This window comes from Thamnophis sirtalis, unplaced genomic scaffold (genome assembly GCF_051295495.1).
Source record: "Thamnophis sirtalis isolate CommonGarterSnake01/CBP01778 unplaced genomic scaffold, rThaSir2_p1.2 scaffold_14, whole genome shotgun sequence".
Taxonomy (NCBI): Eukaryota; Metazoa; Chordata; class Lepidosauria; order Squamata; family Natricidae; genus Thamnophis; species Thamnophis sirtalis.
This window is the reverse complement of record NW_028261394.1, coordinates 12,137,120-12,161,615: the sequence shown is the minus strand read 5'-3', so window position 1 is coordinate 12,161,615 and position 24,496 is coordinate 12,137,120. Positions and strand designations below refer to the sequence as shown.

At 48.2% G+C, this 24,496-nt stretch overlaps 2 protein-coding genes and 1 non-coding gene across 3 annotated transcripts; 1 reads left to right on the top strand and 2 right to left on the bottom strand.

Moving 5' to 3' along the window:
* The first annotated feature begins 2,993 nt into the window (after positions 1-2,993).
* Positions 2,994-8,704, top strand: WFIKKN1 (WAP, follistatin/kazal, immunoglobulin, kunitz and netrin domain containing 1). The gene is made up of 2 exons (XM_087728482.1): positions 2,994-3,212; positions 7,205-8,704. Exons 1-2 carry the CDS (start codon positions 3,051-3,053, stop codon positions 8,696-8,698), a joined length of 1,656 nt encoding a protein of 551 aa, XP_087584608.1. The 5' UTR covers positions 2,994-3,050; the 3' UTR covers positions 8,699-8,704.
* A 2,861-nt stretch (positions 8,705-11,565) lies between these two features.
* On the bottom strand, positions 11,566-21,608 carry METTL26 (methyltransferase like 26). The gene is made up of 6 exons (XM_087728778.1): positions 21,178-21,608; positions 19,214-19,376; positions 16,831-16,890; positions 15,629-15,696; positions 14,522-14,600; positions 11,566-13,005 (listed from the first exon to the last, which is right to left on the bottom strand). Exons 1-6 carry the CDS (start codon positions 21,378-21,380, stop codon positions 12,958-12,960), a joined length of 621 nt encoding a protein of 206 aa, XP_087584904.1. The 5' UTR covers positions 21,381-21,608; the 3' UTR covers positions 11,566-12,957.
* Positions 21,609-22,236: 628 nt separating this feature from the next.
* Positions 22,237-22,307, bottom strand: TRNAG-CCC (transfer RNA glycine (anticodon CCC)). Its single transcript has one exon. It is a non-coding gene; the product is annotated as a tRNA-Gly (tRNA).
* Positions 22,308-24,496: the final 2,189 nt, after the last annotated feature.

The following is a 24,496-nucleotide window of genomic DNA, read 5'->3' as shown; positions in this document are numbered from 1 at the left end:
GTTCCTACCAGTTCGCACCTATTCGGTAGAACCGGTTCGTCAAATCTACCGAACCGGTTAGAAGAGGTTCCACCAGTGGACCCGGAAAGCAGGCCACACCTACAGAAGAGGTTCCAAACTTTTTTGAAACCCACCACTGGTCCTTGGATAGGATTATTCTACACTATCATGCTCCTATTTATAAAACTCAGTGCCTCTGTGAAAGGTAAGGATGACTACTGCGTTTGTGGTGCAATCAGAACATTGCGTGTGTTGTAGTTGTTTTAACGCAAACCAAAAATGCCTTTTAAAAAACAAGTTGACATCATATTCTCATGCATGCCAGTGCTGTGTGTGAGGTAATTTAAGGTGGTTCTGACAAGTGTCGTCGGCATCTTCATATCCGGTCACATGGGCGGCAAGCCACTCCCATCCGGTCACATGGGCAGCAAGCCACTCCCACAAAGGAGGCCACACCCACAGAGTAGGTTCCAACAATTTTTGAAACCCACCACTGCTTGGCATGCAGCTCTCAGCCAATGCCCAAGAAGTCCAGACTGAACTGGCATCATTGCGGATTTGCCTGCGACAGGACTTCAAGTCAGGGTGCATGAATTATTGTAAAGACGGACACCATCACAATTGTCCCGGTGGGAAGCCCTTGTGTGAGGGAATCTTGGAGAGGGAAGCCTGACTGGTGTGCACCACAATAGGGGAGAACAGGTGCAGCCATCTCTGCTCTTCCAGAAAGCTCACAAGGTGTCTCAGAGGCGAGAATCAATTCATCATCGCCAGAGACCGCCGTGTGAAGAAGCTTTTCAACTCCGATTGAAGCTATGGTGGCACAGGGGCCAGGCGGCAGTATTGCAGTCTAATTCTGCCGACCGCCAGCAGTTCGATCCTACCTTCAGAAGTTGTGGGTGCTCCATCACTGGAGGCTTGACTGGACAACCGTTTGCCTGGAATTGGCATAGGTCTCCTGCTCGAGCAGGTAGTTGGACTAGAAGTTCTCCAAGGTCCTTTCCAACTCTGTTATTTCAAATCCGTCATATTGCGAGGGCATATCCTGTGCATAACCCTCTTCAGTTCCCTCCTTCTTCTTTCTTCTTCCTTCTTCTTCTTCTTCTTCTTCTTCTTCTTCTTCTTCTTCTTCTTCTTCTTCTTCTTCTGCTTCTGCTTCTGCTTCTGCTTCTGCTTCTATTGCTTCTTCTTCTTCTTCTTCATCATCATGATCATCTTCTTCTTTCTCCTCCTCCTCTTCTTCTTCTCCTCCTCCTTCTCCTCCTCCTCCTCTGTCACCACCACCACCGGAGTCCATACCAAGGTTTCCTGTAGCGTGATAATTAGGAAGTAGACATTCCTTGCTTCCATCATCTGCCACCTTCTCAACTCCATGTCTTTCATTGGAGCGGAAACTGATGTTCACCAACTTGGCTTGGGAGAGCTTGCTTTCAAGGACAAGGTTGAGAAGAGAAACACCCCTTCCTCCCGCTTCTCCATCTAAAAATACCTCCAGATAGTGTACAAGAGGCCTTTGAACTCTGGTGCTGGAGAAGACTCCTGCGAGTCCCTTGGACTGCAAGGTGATCCAACTGGTCAGTCCTAGAGGAGATCAACCCTAACTGCTCTTTAGAAGGCCAGATCCTGAAGAGGAAACTCAAGTACTTTGGCCACCTAATGAGAAGGAAGAAGGACTCCCTGGAGAAGAGCCTCATGCTGGGAAAGGTGGAAGACAAAAGAAGAAGGGGATGGCAGAGAATGAGGTTGCTGGATGGAGTCACTGAAGCAGTCGGCGTGAGCTTCAATGGACTCCAGAGGATGGTAAAGACAAGAAGGCCTGGAGGAACGTTGTTGTCCATGGGGTCACGATGGGTCAGACACAACTTCACAACCAACAACAACAGTGGACAAGAGGCCTAGTCTTGTCCAAACCTTCCTATGGCCAGCCTCGTTTCCCAAGGACGGGAGAACTTCTGGTGTTCTCTCATCTTGAAAAAATTCAATCCCCTGGTGTGTGTATGTGAGAGAGAGGGGGGGGGGGTCTCGCTGTCTTTTTTGGGAAGCCAGAGGTCTCCCTACGGCTCCTTCCTCCCCCGACTTTGATCTTCTGCTCGTGTTTGCTCAGTTGGTCAACCCAGACAGGGTTAGCGTCTGAGGTCAACTTCTCTTCTATTCCCAAATCCTAAACACGGATGAGGAGGAAAGATTCAGGTTACATGACCCCCCCCTTCCTCCTCCTCCTCCTCCTCTTCCTCCTGCTCTGCTCTCCCCCTACACACACACAAACAGAAGAGCTTTATAACCCTGTTAGCAACTGGCCAGGCGTCGGATGTGTCTGTTCGACGCTCCCCAAAATCCGCTCCCAAAATCTAGGAGAGGATTCCTGTTTGTTTCCTTTTTTTTTTTTTTCCAAACCCAACTCTTGATTTGCTGGTGACTCGGATCCAAGAACCACCTCCCCCCCACCCCACCCCGACAGACAAACCCTAGTTGTTGTTGTTTTTCAAACCACGAGGCTTCCCCAATGCACATGAGAAGACCCTCTTGAGAGGCAGAGAAAAAGACACAAAGGAGGCGCGAGACGGAGTGAAGTTGGAAAACCCGCAGCGTCCGGCTGGGAGGCAGGTCTTGTGAAGGGTGGGCCTGGGTCAAAAGATGCCCGTTTGGGAAAAGCCCGGCGAGCTTTGGGGCGCTGCCTGGCATGACCCGTAGACCGGAGAGGATGCTGAGAAGATGAGAAGATTCTCCAGGGAGGGGGGAGAGAAAGAAGCACTTTTATTTTGATTTGGGTGTCTCCTTTGCCAGACGGCTACCTCCTCTCTCTCTCTCTCTTTCTCTCTCCCCCTCTCTCTCTCTCCCCCCCTTCCTCTCTTTGCAAATGTGATTGTTTTGTCTATCACACAGGGCAGAGTGGAAGACTGTTCCTGGTAGGGTGAGAGAGAGAGAGAGAGAGAGATAGGTTATAGGAGCCTGCCACAGCCGCGTGCTTTTCTGGGCTTCTGCAGGGAGGCGACCGAAGGCAGGAGGGCTGCCTGCAAACACTGGGAACATCAGGGCTGCCTCTAGGCTCCATGCTGCCTTCACTTCTCCTCTCTCTGGTCTCTGTCCTGGCAGAAGGGGCCAGCCTCCAGCCAATCAGAACCAACCACCTGGGGATGTGTCCCAACCAGCTGAACCCAAACCTGTGGGTGGATGCACAGAGCACCTGCGAGCGGGAGTGCCAAACCGATCAGGTGAGACTTCCGCGCGTGGCGGCGGACGCTGCTCCCCAGGTGCATCTTCAGCCCTGGATGGAGCAGAAACACCTGGGTCGTTCTTTTGGGGAGGAGCGGAGTGGGGGGAATAAACAGGGATGGAGTGTGGGGGGGGGGGTAAAGTTAGAGGATGGGGTGGCGAGGGCTGGAGTAGGGCAGCAGCTTCCGCCCAGAAGGGGTGAAAAGGTTCTCTCCAAGTTGGACGTGTTTTTTGTGGGGGGGGGGTTTTAAGTTCTCGCTAATGCAGCAGGTGGAAGAGCTGAGCCTTGAACGTCTCTGGTTCAAGTCTTTTCCCCCCCCCCTTCAAATTCATTCACAAATATACACTAACATTTATCTGTTAACTATTCATGTTTATCGTTATCTTCTTACAAAATTATAAAGTACATTTTGGGTCACTTTTTATTTCCACCCTATGTCTCCATTTTATTCTGCCACAACCTTGTTCCTTCTATCTTCTCAACCTCCCTTCTCTACCTTCTTCTTTCCTCCTCTCCTTCTCCTTTCTTCTTCCCCTCTCTTCCCCCACCCCTCCTCTCTTCTTCTCCTCCTTCTTCTTACCCTCTTTCCTCCTCTTAATTCCCCTCCTTTACTCCCTCTGCCTTACCCTTTCTTCCTTTCCCTCCTCATCCTTCCTCCCTTCTTCTTTCGCTCTCTCTCCCCCACTCCTCCTCTCTTCTCTGCCTTCTTCTTGCCTCCTCTCCTTCCCCTCTTCTTCTTCCCCTATCTTTCCCCCACCCCTCCTCTCTTCTCCTCCTCCTCTTTCTTCTTCCCTTCTTTCCTCCTCCTAATTCCCTTCATTTACTCCCTTGGCTTTACTCTTTCTTCCTTTCCCTCCTCATCCTTTCTTCTCCCCCCCTTCTTCTCCTCCTTCTTCTTGCCTCCTCTCCTTCCCTCTTCTTCTTCCCCTCTCTTTCCCCACCACTCCTCTCTTCTTCTCCTCCTTCTTCTTCCCCTCTCTCCTCCTCTTAATTCCCCTCCTTTATTCCCTCGGCTTTACTCTTTCTTCCTTTCTCTCCTCATCCTCCCTCCTTTCTTCTTTCCCTCTCTTTCCCCACCCCTCCTCTCTTCTTCTCCTCCTTCTTCTTCCCCTCTCTCCTCCTCTTAATTCCCCTCCTTTATTCCCTCAGCTTTACTCTTCTTCTCTTCCTTTCCCTCCTCATCCTTCCTCCCTTCTTCTTTTCCCTCTCTTTCCCCTACCCCATCTCTCTTCTTCTCCTCCTCCTTCTTGCCTCCTCTCCTTCCCTCTTTTCTTCCCCTATCTTTCCCCCACCCCTCCTCTCTTCTCCTCCTCCTCCTCCCCCTCTCTCCTACTCTTGCTTCCCCCCTTACTTCTTCGGCTTTACCCTTTTCTTCCTTTCCCTCCTCATCCTCACATCCTTTGGTTCAAGAGGCTCCTTAAAACGGATCCCAGAAATGAATTTCCAGGAGACCCTGGGTCGATTCCTCACCCACCGCCCACTGCCTGCCGGGCAGTTCACTGGGACCAGAACGCCGTAGATTTTCTTTTTCGGTGACAAAAGACCACAGCTTTGAATATGTTCAGAGGAGGGAGATGTTTCAAGCTCTCCAAAGCATTCGGGGCCACATTTGAAGAACAAGGCACGTGTAAACCTTTAGTAAGGTCGCTTTGGGTCCTCCTGTTAGGCATTCAGGCAAATCTTCTGCTCCCAGGACCGAATCGGGAACCCTAGAGTCCATTCGCCCTGATTGTGTCTGGTCAGTAGCCTTCACAAGCTCTCTTCTAACCTTGTATCTGAGACCGATGTCCTTATCAGAGTTCTTAGAAGGTTATGGTGGTTTTTCCTGGGCGCCGAAAGATATGCGCTTATACTTAAACAAAAGAGGGAAGATTCTCCCTTTTTTAAAATACCGCTCAGTTTTTGAAACTGCCCACCTAAGGACTGGCACCCATGGAAAGTGGAGGAGGGAAAAAAATGGAAAAAAGCAGTGGCAAAACCCTTCGATAGGTTTACCGACGGAGACGGCTGTGGGGGTCACCAAGAGATGTCCTCTCTCCTTCTACAGCCCCATCTTCTTCCCACATTTTCTTTCTCCACCCTCCCCAAACAACCCGATTACAAGCAAGCTTCGGGGAGAAATTGTACAAAGCCATAGCAGCATAGTTGTGGAGTGGGGTGAAATGCTACACCCCTCCCCGACAGACGTTACAGGATGAAGAATTCTCGCCAGCAGAGCTACTGGCGAGGATCTTGAGGTGGTGGAGATTGGCGGTGGTGGTGGAGGAGGAATTAAAGGAAGGGCCGAAGGGAGCCGGGTCCATGCTGGAGGGCAGGAGGTGAGGAAGCTCCCTGTAATGAGCAGCAGCTGCAGGAGAAGAAAATGAATTTTTTGTTTTCTCAGCGATGTGTTAAGGAGACTAGACGTCTGGGTGCAAACTGGGCTGGGGGAGAGGGTGGGGGGAGTTCTTATCAATCCGGGCGTTTGCTTGGGTAAGAGGTAGAATGGCAAAGAGTGTTCAACTTTGGAGACTTGGAAAAACGTGCAACTTCAACTCCCGGAATTCCCCAGCCACCCAGTCACCCAGCGTGGTCAAATCCAGCCCGGTGTGGTTTGAAAATAATTCTTTAAGGCTGCGTAATGTGAACCCAGTGAAAGGTGAGGCATTCAGCAAGACTCAAATTTAGAGCAACAAGTGGCTGGATTTAGACAACATTGCTAAAGTGGTGCTCTCTGAGCTTGGTGGTTTTCTTGCAGACATTTCATAACCAAACTTGGTAACATCATCAGTGCTAAAAGGGAGCCAGATCTGTGGAGAGGGAGGAGGAGGAGGAGGAGGAGGAGGAGGAGGAGGAGGAGGAGGAGGAGGAGGAGGAGGAGGAGGAGGAGGAGGAGGAGAAGGAAGAGGAAGAGGAAGAGGAAGAGGAGGAAGAGAAGGAGGACTATGGGGTCCTTGGTGCTCTCTGAGCTTGGAGGTTTTCTTGCAGACATTTCATAACCAAACTTGGTAACATCATCCGTGCTAGAAGGGAGCCAGATTTGTGGAGAGGTGGGAGGAGGAGGGGGAGGAGGAAGAGAAGAGGAGGAGGAAGAGGACTATGGGGTCCTTGGTGCTCTCTAAGCTTGCTGGTTTTCTTTCATTACCAAACTAGGTTAACATCATCAGTGCTAGAAGGGAGCCAGATCTGTGGCGAGGAGGAAGGAGGAGGAAGAGGAGGAGGAGGAGGAAGGGGAAGAGGAGGAGGAGGACTATGGGTTCCTTGGTGCTCTCTGAGCTTTGCTGGTTTTCTTGCAGACATTTCATTACCAAACTAGGTAACATCATCCGTGCTAAAAGGAATGTGGGTTTTGTGGAGAACAGGAGGAGGAGGAGGAGGAAGAAGAGGTGGTTAAGGTTTTCTTGCAGACATTTCATAACCAAACTAGGTTACATCTTCAGTGCTAGAAGGGAGTGGGGTTAGGTCTTATTTGTATATACATTCATATATATATAAAGTCTTCCTTTATTTATTTATCAGCACAAATACTACATACATACATACATACATACATACATACATACATACATACATACATACATATATATATATATATATATATACATACATATATATATATATATATACATATATATACATATATATATATATATATATATATATATATATATATATATATATATATATATATATATATATACACACATACATACATACATACACACACACACACACACACACACACACACATTCATACCTTCTATCGGTACAATATGCTAAGTGAAAACTCGCTGCTGTTGTGTGAAACATCCAGGATGCCGTGCAAATAGCATAATGCAATCCTGTAAATCTGGCCAGTTACTGATGAGCCCAATGGGCTTGGCACCAACCCTTACAACAGGTAGAGACTCTTGTTAGACTTGGGACAAGGTGGGTTCTACCTGTGTGATGAGCTTCCCAAGAAACAGCATCCTTGCATTTGAACACCCCTTCTCTTTTTTCCCTCGGCAGGACTGCGAAGGCTTTGAGAAATGCTGCACCAACGTTTGCGGCTTGCGGAGTTGCGTGGCTGCCCGTTACGCCGACGGAAGCATCTCTTCCTTGGAGCTGGTGCAGGAAGCCACCTGCGAGAGCTTCGTCTGCACCCAGCAGGGCTCGGACTGCGATATTTGGGATGGGCAACCCGTCTGCAAGTGCAAGGACAGGTGTGAGAAGGACCCCAACTTCACCTGCGCCTCTGACGGACTCACCTACTACAACAAGTGCTACATGGATGCCGAGGCCTGCATCCGGGGCATCAGCCTGGCCGTGGTACCCTGCAAGTACATCTTCACCTGGCCCAATACAAGCCCGGTGCCAGTGGAGACCACGACTCACCCCACCCCGGGGGCATCTCCGGAGCTGCCTATCCCGCCGGCTCTCTACAACAACCCTTTCCACCAGCTCGTCTACGTGGGAGGCACCGTCAGCTTCCACTGCGACGTGAGCGGGCGTCCTCGTCCTGACATCACCTGGGAGAAGCAGAGCGACCATCAGGAGAACTTCATCATGCGGCCCGACCAGATGTACGGCAACATGGTGGTGACCAACATTGGCCAGTTGGTCATCTACAATGCTCAGCCGGACGATGCTGGGATCTACACATGTACAGCCAGGAATTCGGCCGGTCTCCTGCGAGCGGACTTCCCACTCTCGGTCGTCAAGAAGGAATACTCCCGGGGAGAACCGAGAGTTTCCAGTACATCGAAGATCCCGTCCAACGAGTGCTTGAGGGAACCCGATACGCAGGATTGTGAGGCCTACCAAACCCGTTGGTATTTTGAGTCCAAAAAAGGCTCTTGTGTTACTTTCCGTTACGGCGGTTGCGGGGCGAACGAGAACCGCTTCGACACTTACGAGGAGTGTCAACTGGCCTGTGTCAGTAGCACGGTCAACCTGTGTACCCTCCCCATGGTGCAAGGACCCTGTAAGAACTGGGAGCCTCGCTGGGCCTACAACCACCTGATGAAGCAGTGCCACTCCTTCATTTACGGCGGTTGCGAGGGCAATGAGAACAACTTCGACAGCAAGGAGGGCTGCGAGGACGCCTGCCCCTTCCCCAAGGCTCTGCTGTGCAAAGCGTGCCGCCTGAAAAGTAAGATGGTGCCGAGCCTCTGCCGGAGCGATTTTGCCATCGTGGGGCGGCTGATGGAGATCCTCGAGGACCAAGAGTCCGGGATTGCCCGCTTTGCGCTGGATGACGTTCTCAAGGATGAGAAGATGGGCCTCAAGTTCTTCGACATCAAGTATCTGGAAGTCACCTTGACAGACATGGACTGGAACTGCCCCTGTCCCAACATGACCACGGAGGACGGCCCGCTCATCATCATGGGGGAAGTTCACGACGGCATGGCTGTCCTGGACCCCAACAGCTATGTCCGGACTGCCAACGACAAGCGGGTGAAGAAGATTTATGAGCTTCTGGAGAAGAAGACCTGCGAGTTGTTCAACCGATTTCAGGACTAAGGTGGGCTCGAGGGAAGGGCAAGAGAGACCCCCCTCCTCAAAGGCAGAGCCAGCCTTATATTCAGTGGTGAAATTCAATTTTTTTTTACTACCAGTTCTCTCTTGGTGGTCGTGGCAGGGGAAGGATACTGTAAAATCCCCATTCCCTCCTCACTCCAGGGGAAGGATACTGCAAAATCTCCCTTTCCACTCCATGGGAAGAATACTGTAAAATCTCCATTCACTCCCCACTTCTGGGGAAAGATACTACAAAATCCCCATTCCCTCCCCACTCCAGGGGAAGGATATTGCAAAATCCACATTCCCTCCCAATTCCAGGAGGATACTGCAAAATCCCCATTCTCACCCCACTCCAGGGAGAGGATACTGCAAAATCCCCATTCCCTCCCCACTCCAGGGAGAGGATACCGCAAAATCCCCATTCCCTCCCCACTCCAGGGGAAGGATACTGTAAAATCTCCACTCCCTCCCTACTCCTGGGGAAGGATACTGCAAAATTCCCACTCCTGGGGAAGGATACTGCAAAATCCCCATTCCCTCCCCACTCCAGGGAGAGGATACCGCAAAATCCCCATTCCCTCCCCACTCCAGGGGAAGGATACTGTAAAATTTCCACTCCCTCCCTACTCCTGGGGAAGGATACTGCAAAATCCCCATTCCCTCCCCACTCCTGGGGAAGGATACTGCAAAATTCCCACTCCTGGGGAAGGATACTGCAAAATCCCCATTCCCTCCCCACTCCTGGGGCTAGTCAGAGGTGGTATTTGCTGGTTCTCCGAACTACTCACAATTTCCGCTACTGGTTCTCCACAACCTGTCAGAACCTGCTGGATTTCACCCTTGCTTATATTGTTATAGAAACCAAGCACTGGGTGCACATTGCTACGCAAAACAGTTGGTGAGCTTTGCCCTGTTTTACGACCTTTCTTGCCCCATTTGTTAAGCGAATCACTGCAGTTGTTGAGTCAGCGACACAGTTGTTCAGTGAACCCAGCTTCCCCCTGTGGACTTCGCTTGTCCGAAAGGGGGGGGGTGTCATGTGACCCCACCCCCGGTGATCACGTGACACTGCAGCCATCCTAAATGGGCTCCATTTGTCAAAGTGTCTACATTTTGACCACGGGGAGACGTGCAGCGGTCCAAAGTGTCTTTTTTTTCAGTGCCATGGTAACTTCGGTTACTAAATGAACCGTTTTTAAGTTGAGGACTAGCTGCACGAGGCTTGTGAAGTGACCTGGTTTAATGTGCTGGGTGAAAACAGTCAATAAAGGGAAATTCCACATTTCCCATCTTCAGTCCAGGCCAGCTCTTATTTATTTTTAAAATATTGTCCTGCCACAATCCGAACTCTTACCCTGACGAGGGCCGGCTAAGAGTTCGGATCCGTCTTCCGTCTCAATTTTGTGTGCACCGTAATTTATCCGCAACCTCTAGGCCCCACTGCTGTACCTCCTTCTCAGCTGCTCCGATCTTTTGTGAAATTGAGACTCGTTATATTAAACCAACAAGCCAAGTTTCTTCTCAATCCTACAGCGCAGGTCAATAGTAGCTTTTTAAAAATCCTTTCGGGATGGCGAATTCTCCCTTTAGACAAATTTCTCACTGTTCTTGAGGACTAGCTTCCTAGCCTGGGCGGGCAGTTTCCAGCAGAAAAAAAAAAATGGTCATGTGATGCTGAAAATGGTCGTAAAGGGGGCCAGTTGCTGAGCATCTAAAATGTTGTCATGTACTGGAAGGTAGGGGGTGTGTCCGCCCGTCCATCCCTGTCCAACTTCCCATCCACTGGAACTTCAGAATCAGGTCATAAGTAACTCTTATTAGGGGGGGAGTGGGGGAATCTGTCATAATTCTGAAAGGTTGCTAACTGACAGATTATCAATCAAGGACTATGTAAACTATGACGTGGTGGCTCAGTAGCTAAGGCCCTGAGCTTGTCGATCAGAAAGGGCGGCAGTTCAGTGGTTCGAATCCCTAGCGCCGCGTAATGGAGTGAGCTCCCGTTAAGCATGTAAAAAATGCAAGTAGAAAAATAGGAACCACCTTTGGTGGGAAGGTAACAGCGTTCCATGCGCCTTTGCCATTGAGTCACGCCAGCCACATGACCACAGAGACGTCTTCGGACAGTGCTGGCTCTTCGGCTTAGTTACAGAGATGAGCACCGCCCCCTTGAGTCGGGAACGACTAGCATGTACGTGCGAGGGGAAACTTTACCTTTACCTATGTAAATTGAGGAGGGAGGGAAAGTGCTTTTCTTCACATTTTTTCAGGCTGTTTTACTGTTTCCCGGCAGTCCTTTGGAGGAGACCCATCCAAGTTGCAACCAGGACTGGCCCTGCTTAGCTTCTGAAACCAGACAAGCGTGATCCAATACTGCCCCCTAGTGACACACTATCAGATTGTGAACTAGATAAAAACCAAGTGATATTTGTGTAGTTGTGCCGAAACATAATATTTATTTGCACCCAAATGCAACACAGATTATGTAAGCTGCTGTTATCCTGATTCTTAGCCAAGGATCTTTTCTGAGTGTTCTCACACCATCCAAATAAGAATGAAAGAAACATGGATATAACACATGTCACCACTAGAGGAAAATCGTATTCTACATACAAATTAGAGAGACAGGGATTTAATTTTCTTCTCCTGGACATAGAAAAGACCCTAATCTCTCTCTTTTTTAAAAAAAGAAAAAAAATGAAAACATTGGAAGAGAGGTTGCAAGAAAAAATAATAATTAAAAATCACTTATCAGCTTTAAAGGGAACTCTTATCTGCCTAGAGCAGTGTTTCTCAACCTTGGCAACTTGAAGATGTCCGGACTTCAACTCCTAGAATTCCCCAGCCAGCGAATGCTGGCTGGGGAATTCTGGGAGTTGAAGTCCGGACATCTTCAAGTTGCCAAGGTTGAGAAACACTGGCCTAGAGACATGCAAAAAGCACTGGATTGTAAACAATTAACCCAAGCACTTAGTTATGTCAGCAAAAAAAGTTTGTAAGTTATCACCCCTCACACGGTGTGAAGCGGTGTGCAATTCACCAGGTTCAAAAGCAAACCAACCCATTCCTCCTTCCTGCAGAAAACTGGGCCAGTGGAGCTGGCAGCAGATTCAGACAGTGAGGAGGTTGGGGGAGAGAGGGGGCCATGGGCCAGTCCTGGAGTCTGGAGAAGGCTTGGATGAGGGCTCTGTATCGGAGGCAGAGAGGGAGCCAAAAAATATGGTATATTTTCAACTGGAGAGGGGGAGCTTACAGGCGTTTTGTCTCTCCTTCCACTTAAACATCAAATGTTTTAGTAATTTATCAGGAAAAAATAAATTATGTCCCAGACTTCTTAAAGCCGGACTGTCCAACTCAAGCAACTTTTTAAGATTTGTGGACTTCAACTCTCAGAATTCTGCTGGCTGGAGTTGAAATCCGCAAGTCTTAAAGTTTGCCCTGTCTTGAAGCGTTATTCCTAAATTCTCATTCCTGCGGCCTCTCCTCATAGCCCTCCTCTGAAGCCGCAACCTCACCACAGCCAGCAAAATGGCTCATTTCCCCTCCCAAGCCCAGCCCTCGTGTATTAACCAGGATTTGTGGCTTGCCATGTTCTCCCAATCAAAACCCACAGAGGCATTTAAGGCGTCCTGATATTTGAAATCCCAGGATTTCAAACCTTGGTGAAAATGGTGCGGCGTTCTGAATCCACCATATTATGGGGCTGTTGTGGAGGACCAGCAAGCCACCTGGTAGAGGTTCTGTTTCGTTAACCGAGTTTGTTTAATGTACCCTGGAAACATACCCTGTTTCTGAGGCTGAAGGGGGGCCTCTAAATGTGTGATGTGAGGGCCACAAGCTAAAACTGATTCTGAAGCATCATGTCCAAGGCAGATAAAATGCATGATAGCCACACTAGTCAAGCCATTGCATGTACAACAGTGGTCCACAAATTCTCCCTTGTCCAACAACGCAAGCATCTAGCCCCCAACTCCAAAGAGGCACGAAGAGCCTATCTCTCCACCAGAAAAAAGTCAAGATCAACATGACCCACCATCTCTGCTGGGCCACGGTTCTTCCGCAATGTTTCCTTCCCCAGCTATGAAATGATTATGGCACTTGGTCCCAACCACCGCGGTAAGGATTTCCTCGTGGATGGGTCGAGAAGTAAGAGCTCAGCAGGAGAAAAGCAGAAGAAATCCTGCAGAAGGGGGGAAGAAGATCTCCACCGCACCTTGAAGTGCTCCATGAAGTTCCCTCGTGCAGACAGCCATCCGGCGACTTTAATGTTTGCGGAAAATGAGGCATTTGTTGTTTGCCGGCATGTCGACCTGGAAGCAGAAACAGTTGTGGCTATTCTGGGCAATAAAATGGTAACAGATGCCAGGCTATTGACGTACCAGGAGGGGTCACCAACCTTTTGGACCTCTGCGACCACTAAATGTATAATTTTAAATCCCCGTGGACTACTAATATTATCTGCCTAGTGATTGTTTGGGTGGGTGTGGCTAGGTGGCCATGTGACTGGGTGGGTGTGGTCAACTAGATCAGTGTTTCTCAACCTTGGCAACTTGAAGATGTCCGGACTTCAACTCCCAGAATTCCCCAGCCAGCATTCGCTGGCTGGGGAATTCTGGGAGTTGAAGTCCAGACATCTTCAAGTTGTCAAGGTTGAGAAACACTGAACTAGATGTCACTCATGTCAAGGGGTGCCCCCACCAGCCTCTACTCGCCCCTCCCCTCCCAGCCACTCCTCACCTACCCGGCCAGGCTCCTTAGGATCCCAATAGGAAGCAGTTGCTAGAGCTGAGCAGCCACCAGGAGAAAGAGTTGGCAAAACAGCTCAGTTCAAATTGGATCTGACCGAGAAGGAGGCTTGGCAGAAGCACCTCACCGAGGACTAGGAGCATAGGCTTTCCAAGCAGAGGGAAGGCCTGCGGGAGTGCATGGTCAGGTACAGGTGCCTGGAGGCTCAGCGGCCTGAGATGGTCAGTCAGTTCCAGGCCACGATGCTGTCCCACTGGAACGAGGCCCTCTGGCTCTTCACCACCAGCAACACTTCCCTCCAGCCTTCGCCCAAAGCCCCTCAACAGGAGGCTGAAACAGACCCCGTCAGAATTTCTGTCCCCCTCCAACCCACACAAAAAGACCCCGAAGGGGGAGACTCTCTGCAGCAACAGAAGCATTCATTGCACGGATCCCTCCCAGGGACCGTAGTTTGAGGACCCCTGATTTAGTGCAACATAAAAAAATGCAAATAATTTTTCTGCAGACCCCCAAATTTTTCTTGCTGACCCCCAGTTGCACTGGAGATCAGCTGAAGGAGCTGGAGTCCAAAGAATTTAGCCGGGGAAAGGATTGGTCAGAGGATGGGGAAAAAGCTCAGCTTATTTTTAGGCAAAAAGTGAACTCAAAATAGCCAATTGGAGGAGGCGCATCTGTTGCCAGGTGAAATTGCCAGTAGAAATTGGGCTGCGCAGGGGGGAGGGTCATTCAGGCAGGGATGTGTGTAGGGGTTGGTCAAAATAATCAAGGGGGCGGCGGTATGGAGATGTCAATCACACAATCATGGCTGCCATCTTGACTTTGGGACATTCCCTGCCTGTCCAGATGGAAACTAACGTTGTAGAACAGTAAAACCTGAGCGAAGGCGGAAACTAAAACTGTAAAGCTAACATTGTAAATCTGAAGCAAAAAATGTAAAACCTGAAGCAAAATTAAAAACCAGAGCAAAACTAAGACTTAAAACAGGAAAGCTGAAGCTGAAAGTAAAACTGCAGCCAAAGGTAAAAGCATTCTTTTTCCCACTTGGAAACAGAACGGGAGACCTTTCCCAATTCGGCCTACCATGTCTTCCAACTGCATCCCGTTGGCCTCAGCAAGCTGTTGCAGAACAGTGGTGTCCCTGAGACCCCAAGCTGGATTGCTGGTAGAGGAAGGGAGGAAGGAAGGAAGGAAAACAGAAAGAGAAGGAGAAAGAATGAAAACAGAAAGAGAAGGAGAAGGAAGGAAAACAGAAAGAGGAGGAGAAGCAGAGGAAGGAAAATGGAAAGAGGAGAAAGAGGAGAGGGAGGGAAAGAAGGAAAACATAGAAGAAGGAGAAGAAGGAAAGGAAGGAAAACAGAAAGAGAAGAAGAAGGAGAAGAAGAAGGAAGCAGAGGAAGGAAGGAAAATGGAAAGAGAAGAAGGAGGAGAAAGGAGAGGAGGAAGGAGGGAGGGAGGGAAAGAAGGAAGGAAAACAGAAAGAGGAGAAGAAGGAGAAGAATGAAAACAAAAAGAGAAGGAGAAGGAGGAAGGAAGGAAAACAGAAAGAGGAGGAGAAGCAGAGGAAGGAAGGAAAATGGAAAGAGGAGCAAGAGGAGAGGAGGAGAGGAAGGGAGGGAAAGAAGGAAGGAAAACAGAAAGGAGAAGAAGGAGAAGAAAGAATGAAAACAAAAAGAGAAGAAGAAGGAAGGAAAACAAAGAGGAGGAGAAAGAGGAAGGAAGAAAAATGGAAAGAGGAGAAAGGGGAAAGGAGGAGAGGGAGGGAGGGAGGGAAAGAAGGAAAACAAAGAGAAGGAGAAGAAGGAAAGGAAGGAAAACAAAGAGAAGAAGGAGGAGAAGAAGGAAGCAGAGGAAGGAAGGAAAATGGAAAGAGAAGGAGGAGGAGAAAGGAGAGGAGAGGAGGAAGGAGGGAGGAAAGGAAGGAAGGAAAACAGAAAGAGGAGAAGAAGGAAGGAGGGAGAGAGGAAAAGAAGGAAGGAAAGAAAACAGAAAGAGGAGAAGAAAGAGGAGAAGAAGGGAAGGAAGGAAGGGAGATCATTAGCCTATTAAAAATAATAATTCTGCAACCTAAAGCAATTTCTTCATAGTTGTAATGTCGTTTTTACTTTTTTGCATTCCCCTCCCCCCTATACCTCCCCCTCACTTCTACTCCTCCCACCCACTCCCCTGGCCAAACTTTGCATTGCTCACCTCCGCCTTAACCTGTAGTCAAAATCCACGTTGCTTTGTGGAGTGATTAAACCATTCACTGCGTAGGGCTGTCGAGCACAGAAGCAAAAAACAAAGAGAAGACCATTTGTTAGATAAAGTTATCTTTCTACCCCAGCAAAGGGGGGGGCGGTGTCTCTGCCCCTACAGAGAGCACCTATGCCCTCCAGAATCCAAATAAAACATAGAAGCAAGGGATTTAATTTAAATTAATTAACGAAGGGCAAGACAAAAGGCCAGACTCCAAACTCCTTGCGTTGACCTCGTGTGGAAGAGGCGTAGCTTATCTCCCTCAGATTTTACCTTCCTGGGCTCCAATAGCAATAGCAATAGCAGTAGACTTATATACCGCTTCATAGGCCTTTCAGGCCTCTCTAAGTGGTTTACAGAGTCAGCATATCGCCCCCAACAATCTGGGTCCTCATTTTACCCACCTCGGAAGGATGGAAGGCTGAGTCAACCCTGAGCCGGTGAGATTTGAACCGCTGACCTGCTGATCTAGCAGTAGCCTGCAGTGCTGCATTTAACCACTGCGCCACCTTGGCTCTGCAGATCCCTGCAGATGGGGACTGCAGCCAAAAAATTAAAAGAGGCTTGCTCCTGGGGAGGAAAGCGATGGCAACTCTAGACAGCATCCTAAAAAGCAGAGACATCACCCTGCCAACACAAGGGCGTCTAGTCAAGGCGATGGTTTCCCCAGTTGCAATGGATGGCTGTGAAGTTGGGCCATAAGAAAGGCTGAGCGCCAAAGAATGGAGGCCTTTGAACTCTGGTGCTGGAGAAGACTCTTGCGAGACTCGTGGACTGCAAGGCCATCTATCCGGTCAGTCCTAGAGAAGATCAATCCTGATTGCTCTTTAGAAGGCCAGATCCTGAAGAGGAAACTCAAAGACTCTGGCCAGCTAATGAGAAGGAAGGACTCCCTGGAGAAGAGCCTCATGCTGGGAACGATGGAGGGCAAAAGAAGGAGGGGATGACAGAGGAGGAGTTGGCTGGATGGGGTCACCGAAGCAGTCGGCGTGAGCTTCAATGGACTCCAGAGGATTGTAAAGGACAGGAAGGCCCGGAGGAACGTTGCCCATTGGGTCGCGATGGGTTGGACACGACTTCTCAACTAACAACAGCAACAATCTCCCTCTGCTTTTTGATGACTCAATTTATAGCATCCTGGAGCAAACACTTACTCCGTAGGTGATCATCACTGCTTTGGGTTTGAGTAGTTTTCCAGCTCCCTGGAACAAGCCCTGGAGAAACAGAAGCCAAGAGGAGAAGAGAGGAGAAGAAGCTGTCAGTCCTGGAAAAAATGTCTATTAGGGTCACAACATAAATACAACATTGTTCAAAGCAAAATACTTAATCCAGCTAGTCCATGATTTACAACTATAACTGGGACCGGAACTTGGTGGTGATTGTGTTCAATTTTACAATGTGTGTTTTTTTTTTTTTTTGCTGTTCTCGTTAAGTTTGCCGTTGCCGCCTTCCTAGAGTTGAGGAGGTGAGGCAAGGTGACCCATCTGATTTTTATGTCCAAAGCGGGACTAGAATTCACAGTCTCCTAGTGATTGGCCCAAAGTCACCCAGCCTCCCTTCATGTCTGTGGCAGGACTAGAATTCACTGTCTCCCAATGATTGGACTAGAATGCACCATCTCCCAGTGATTGGAAAGTCGGCCAGCCAGCTTTCATGTCTAAGATAGGACTAGAACTCACCATCTCCTGGTGATTGGCCCAAAGTCACCCAGCTGTCTTTCATGTTTAAGGTAAAGGTTCCCCTCGCACCTATGTGCTAGTCGTTCCCGACTCTAGGGTGCAGTGCTCATCTCCATTTCAAAGCCGAAGAGCCAGCACTATCTGAAGACGTCTCTGTGGTCATGTAGCTGGCATGACACAACGCCAAAAGCACACAGAACATTGTTCCCTTCCCACCAAAGGTGGTTCCTATTTTTCTACTTGCATTTTTACGTGCTTTCGAACTGCTAGGTTGGCAAAAGCTGGGACAAGTAACGGGAGCTCACTCCATTATGCAGCACTAGGGATTCAAACTGCTGAACTTCCGACCTTTCTGATCGACAAGCTCAGTGTCTTAGCCACTGAGCCGCTGCATCCTAGAATTCAATCTCCTAGTGATCGGTCCCAAATCGCCCAGCTGATTTTCGTGCCTAAGTTGGGACTAGAACTCATCATCTACCAGTTTCTAGCCTGGCGCCTTAACTGGGACACCAAACTTCCCCGCAATTAAGTGGGTTAAAACAAAGCTTCAGTTGTACATTCAACGGTAAGAAGAGAGACCCATTCATCCATGTGGCAAAAACTCACAGGTCCGGTACCACCTTTCTCTTAGCACCTAATGAGGCAAATCACAGCTTGTGAAAGCAACTCCCTTTAAAGAGAATTTGCTCGTCGGAAAAAGTGCTACCAGATTTCTGGGTGGGTTTTTTGTTTTATTTTTGCCATTCATATACATTCCACACCGTATATTGGATATTAATATAATCAAGCGAGTCCAGAGGCATTTCACGAGAAGATTCCTCCGCTGCTCTACTCACAACAGAATCCCTTAGGCCACCAGGCTTGAAATTTTGGGCCTGGACAACCTATAACTATGCCAATTAAAGTCTGACCTAAGCATAGTACGCAAAATTGTCTGCTACAACATCCTACCTGTCAACGACTACTTCAGCTTCAACTGCAAAAATACACGGGAAAACAATAGATACAACTTCAAGGTAAACCGCTCCAAACTCAATTGCAGAAAATACGACTTCAGCAACAGAGGGGTCAACGCCTGGAATGTTCTACCTGACTCTGTTGTTACATCCTCAAATTGCCACACCTTCAACCTTAAACTGTCTAGCGTGGACCTCACCCAGGGGTGGGTTTCTCGCCCCGTTCCAACCGGTTCGGTTGGAACGAGGCCGGCGGCGTCCTCGCGCACGTGTGCGGCGTGCGCGTGCATGCGCGCGGCGCACGCATGCGTACTAGCGTCTGTGCGATGCTCCAGCTGCTCCTGGAGGATCGCGCAGGCGCTGTATGCGTCCTGCGCATGCGTGGAAGCGCAGAATTATCGAAACCGGGTAAGGAGCGGGCGCGGGCGCGCGGGCGCGGGCGCGGGCCTTCGCCGTTCCCGGAAGTTACTTACTTCCGGGTTCGGCGACCAACCGGATCGCAGGGACCGCCGCGAACCGGTTGAAACCCACCCCTGACCTCACCCCATTCCTAAGGGGTCCGTAAAGGGGGCGTGCATAAGCGCCCCAGCGTGCCTTCCATCCCTATCCTACTGTCCCCTTTTATTCGTACCCATTTCCTGTGTTCATGTCCATGTTTATACTTATACCTGTTATTGCATACATGTTTGACAAACTAAATAACTAAATAACTAACTGAATAAATAATTAAATAAATGAATAACTAAATAAGTATGTAAGTAAATAAATAATAAATTCTGTGTTGCAGTCAACAGAGCTGGAGATCCCCCAAGTGAAACCACCTGAAGCCCAGCATAAATCCCAGCCAGACGAAAGGGATTTAAGGGCTGCTGAGCAATCTTTGTAAAGTCTCGATTCCCCACCTGGGTGCACTTCATCTCTGAGATGTGAATCATGTTGATGTTGACGATGAGATCCAAAGAATCTGGATGTAGACCTCCCCAGGTCTCCCAGCTCTGAGAGGAGTCCAAGTAGATGGGCGGCTTGACATTTGAGAGGCGGAGAGTTTGGATAAAGGCTGAGATGCTACGAAGACAAAAGAGAAAGGAGAATCTGTTGACCACCATAGAATAGAATAGCAGAGTTGGAAGGGACCTTGGAGGTCTTCTAGTCCAACACCCTGCTTAGGCAAGAAACCCTATACCATTTCAGGCAAATGGCTATCCAACATCTTCTTAAAAGACTTCCAGTATTGGGGCATTCACAACTCCTAGAGGCAAGTTGTTCCACTGATTAATTGTACTGACTGTCAGGAAATTTCTCCTCAGCTCTAAGTTGCTTCTCTCCTTGATTAGTTTCCACCCATTGCTTCTTGTTCTGCCCTCAGGTGCTTTGGAGAATAGCTTGACTCCCTCTTCTTTGTGGCAGTGCTTACACACCACTTTAGACAAATGGTTATCCAACCGCTTCTTAAAATCTTCCGGTGTTGGAGCATTACATCCCGGGGGGGGGGGGGGGAATGAGCCATGTTGGCGCAGTGGTTAGACTGCAGTATTGTAGGCTACTTCTGCTGACCGCTGACTGACTGCAATTTGGCAGTTCGAATCTCACCAGGCTCAAGGTTGACTCAGCCTTCCATCCTTCCGTAGAATGAGTAACCAGTAAAACCAGTAAAATGAGGACCCAGATTGTTGGCGGAGGGTGGGGTGGGTGGGCAGGCTGATTCTGTACGCTTAGAGAGGGCTGTGAAGCACTGTGAAGTGGGATATAAGCCTAAGTGCTATTACTCCCTCCCTCCTCGTGGTTAGAATGCAGTATTGCAAGCTCACTCTGCCTACTGCTATGAGTTCGATCCTCACAGGCTCAAGATTGACTCAGCCTTCCATCCTTCTGAGGTGGGTAAAATGAGGACCCAGATTGTTGGGGGCAAAAGGCTGACTCTGTAAACCACTTAGAGGGGGCTATAAAGCACTGTGAAGCAGTATATAACTCTTAAGTGCTATTGCTATTCTCCCCCTCCTCACCGAAACTTGCAAATTTGGGGAAGAGAAGGGAAAGGAAGAGAAGAGAAGCGAATGGAAGAGAAAGGAAGAGAAGAGAAGGAAGAGAAGAGAAAGGAACGGAAGGGAAAGGAAGAGAAAAGAAGGGAAGGGAAGGGAGGAGAGAAGGAAAGGGAGAGAAGGGAATGGAATGAAGAGAAAAGAAGGGAAGGGAGGAGGAGGAAAGGAAAGGAAGAGAAAGGAAGGGAAGAGAAGTGAATGGAAGAGAACGGAAGAGAAAAGAAGGGAAGGGAGATGAGGAGAGAAGGAAAGGTAGAGAAGAGAAGGAAGGGAAGGGAAGAGAAGAGAAGGAAGGGAAGAGAAGGAAGGGAAGAGAAAGGAACAGAAGGGAAAGGAAGAGAAAAGGGAAGGGAAGGGAGGAGAGAAGGAAAGGAAGAGAAAAGAAAGGAGAAGAGAAGGGATTGGAATGAAGAGAAAAGAAGGGAAGGGAAGAGAGGAGAGGAGGGAAGGAAAGGAAGAGAAAGGAAGGGAACGGAAAGGAAGAGAAGGGAAGGGAAGGGAGGAGAGGAGAAGGAAAGGAAGAAAAGAGAAAGGAAGAGAAGGAAACGGAATGAAGAGAAAAGAAGGGAAGAGAGGAGAGGAGGGAAGAGAAAGAAAGGGAAGAGAAAGGAAGGGAAGAGAAGGAAGGAAGAGAAAGGAACGGAACAGAAGAGAAGGGAAGAGAGGAGAAGAGAAGAGAAAGGAAGAGAAGAGAAAGGAAGGGAAGGCCTTGTGTTGCCTCCAAGGGAAAGAGAGCCCACCAGCGTGGGAAGCAAGGCAGGGGAAGCCGAGAGGGGCTTCTCCCACCCTGCCTATCCCCCCCCCTCTCCAAGCCCTCCCCTCTCTACCTGGCCAGGGCCTGGGGATCCACCTCGGAAGGCTGCCACTCCAGGTTGGGCAGCGCTTGGGCGAAATGCGCCGCGTGCAGCCCGCAGCCCGAGGCCACCTCCAGCACCTGCAGGCGGTGCCCGGTGCCCACGTAAGCCCGCAAGACGGCCAGGATGGGCTCCTTGTTGCGATCCGCCGCCGAGCCCGAGCCGTGCCTGCTCATGGCTGGCGGGAGAAGCCCTCTTCCCACGGACCCTCTTGGCTTCGCCCTGGCTTGGGGGAGCCAGCAGGCAGCCCAACCCAGCCGGGATCGGGCGCAGGAGGCGCGCAGGAGGAAGGCTGGAGAAGCCGGGGCCACCAGTCTGCCTGGGTGGGCGAAGGATGCCAGCCAGGCGCCAGCATCCCCTCTGCCCACCTTCCCTTCCTCTTGCAACCGACCAATGCCAGGGCAGAAAAGACTACGTTTCCCAGAAGGCTGTGGGGCGGTGACTGGTTGTGATTGGCTGGATCTGAAGGGGCGTGGCCTGCCATTCAAGTTTCTCCAGGGCGGGGCGGGGGGGGGAGTGGAAGAAATGCCACCCACCCATCCATTGCGCCCTCATCTGTGCCATGGGGGCTCACTTTATCAATATTTCCAGTTTTTCCTTAAAAAAAAAAAAAAAAAGCCCAGTGCTGAGCCAGGTTGCAACAATGGGAGCATGGGACTCAGAAGCCAAGGCGCTAGTCCTCAGGAGGCGTTGGCATGCTTTGCCCGCAGCCGGGAGGCTTGTTCCAACGGAAGCGCTCTCTGAAGTCTGCAGGAGAGCCTTTTCCTTGCAAAACTTTTTTCTTAAAATAAATAATAATAAAAAATAATAAAAAATAAATACATAAAAATAGAGGGGTGCCGGAGCACCAAGGAAAGCAGCATGACATTTGCACGCTTTTGCAAGGGAAGCGCCCCCCACCCCGAGGCAAGGGAACGCGTGGGAAAGCAGGAAACTAGTGATGCATTGCGCTGTGCAAAGGAGGGAGATTTTGCAAAAGATTTTGCAACTATTTGCAAACAAAACAAACAACAACCAAGAAAAAAGGGCTTGTGCGCCGCCCGGGAATCGAACCCGGGTCGCAAGAATGGGAATCTTGCATGATACCACTACACCAGCGGCGCGGCTGGGAAAGCCATCTCGTTCAAAATCCTTTTGAAATTCGCGAGCGGCCTTTCCTTCCCTCGTGCAATTCTTCAACAGGAACCAGCCGCGATGCCCCGCATCTTGAAAAAAAGGCAGGAATGAATTCTTGCAAAGCGTCAAATGACGTGAGATTAAGGCTGCATTATTTCGTCCCTGAGCTCTTGAAGAGGAGGGGGATCCCAGAAATCCCCAGCAGACAGTTGGGAGCAGAATTGTCTACCACTTGTGTAGACACTTGTCTGAAATAGTATAGTTTCTCCTGCTTGAGCAGGGGGCTGGACTAGAAGACCTCTAAGGTCCCTTCCAACTTCTATTCTATTTTATATTCTATCCTATATTCTATTCTATTCTCTATTCTATTCTCTATTCTATTCTCTATTCTATTCTCTATTCTATTCTCTATTCTATTCTCTATTCTATTCTATGTTCTATATTCTATTCTATTTTATATTCTATTCTATTCTAATTTATATGGTAGTCTATGTTTTATATTCTATTTTACATTCTATTCTATATTCTATTCTATATTCTATTTTATATTCTATTCTATATTCTACTCTATGTTTTATATTCTATTCTATTTTATATTCTATTCTATATTCTATTCTGTTCTATATTCTATTCTAGTTTACATTCTATTCTGTTCTATATTCTATTTTATTCTATTCTATTTTACATTCTATTCTATTCTATATTTTATTCTATGTTTTATATTCTATTTTATATTCTATTCTATGTTCTATTCTGCTCTATATTATATTCTATTTTACATTCTATTCTATTCTATTATATATTCTATTCTATATTCTATTCTATGTTTTATATTCTATTTTATATTCAATTCAATTCTATTTTATTCTATATTCTATTCTATATTCTATTCTATGTTTTATATTCTATTTTATATTCAATTCTATTCTATTTTATTCTATATTCTATTCTATATTCTATTCTATGTTCTATTCTATTTTATATTCTATTTTATTCTATATTCCTGTGATGGGGAACCTCTGGCCACACCTGCCTGAAGTGGCACGCGGAGCTATGTTGCCTGGCACATGTGGCATTGCCTGTTCCTCTTTTGAGTTTCTTGCACACCTACGCACGATGATTAGCCGGACTTTGTACGTGCGGCAGTGCTGGAAACTGGAAGAGCTGGTCTTCCATTTCCCTGCATGAGCATACACACTTGCCAGCTGATTGTTGGGTGCGCATGCGCACCAGTAAGCAGAAGACTAGCTGGCTGGCGTGCATGCGCGTGCCAGAAACTGAAAGTTCAATTTCCAGCGCATGCATTCCCCCTGGGCAGCTCCTCTTCCAGGTTGCACGCCAGATGAGTGCATGGTCCCCTTTCAGCACTCAGTCCCGAAAAGGTTCTCCATCACGGCTGTATTCTATTCTATTCCATTCTAGTGTTATTCTAATTTATTCTGTATTCTGTATTCTATTCTAGTCTATTTTCTATTTTATTCTCTATTCTATTCTCTATTCTATTCTCTATTCTATTCCCTATTCTATTCTATCCTATTCCATTCTACTGTTATTCTATTCTCTATTCTATTCCCTATTCTATTCTATCTATTCTATCCTATTCCATTCTACTGTTATTCTATTCTACTGTTATTCTAATTTATTCTATATTCTATTCTATTCTCTGTTTTATTCTAAATTCTATTCTATTCTCTATTCTATTCTATTTATTCTATCCTACTCCATTCTACTGTTATTCCATTCTACTGTTATTCTAATTTATTCTATATTCTATTCTATTTTATTCTATTCTATTCTTCATTCCAATATTCTATTCTATTCTATTTTATTATTCTATTCTATTCTGAATTTTATTCTATATTCTGTTGTATTCTTCATTCCAATATTATATTCTATATTCTATTCTATTTTTCATTCCAATATTCTATTCTATTCTATTCTACTGTTACTCTACTCTACCCTACCCTATCCTATCCATCTTTCTTTGCAGTGGCTAAGCATGCTGCCTGGGGCTGGGGAACCATTGCAATTCTGCTCCCAACTGCAGTTGTGAAGTCGAGGACTAATAATTTTAAAAGGCGGTTTGTGTTCTCTCTGTGGGAGTTCACCTTCTCTTGTGGGGTGAAGCAGAAAGAAGAGGGACAGATTCGAGCAGAGCCTGTCCGTTCGCCCGGGA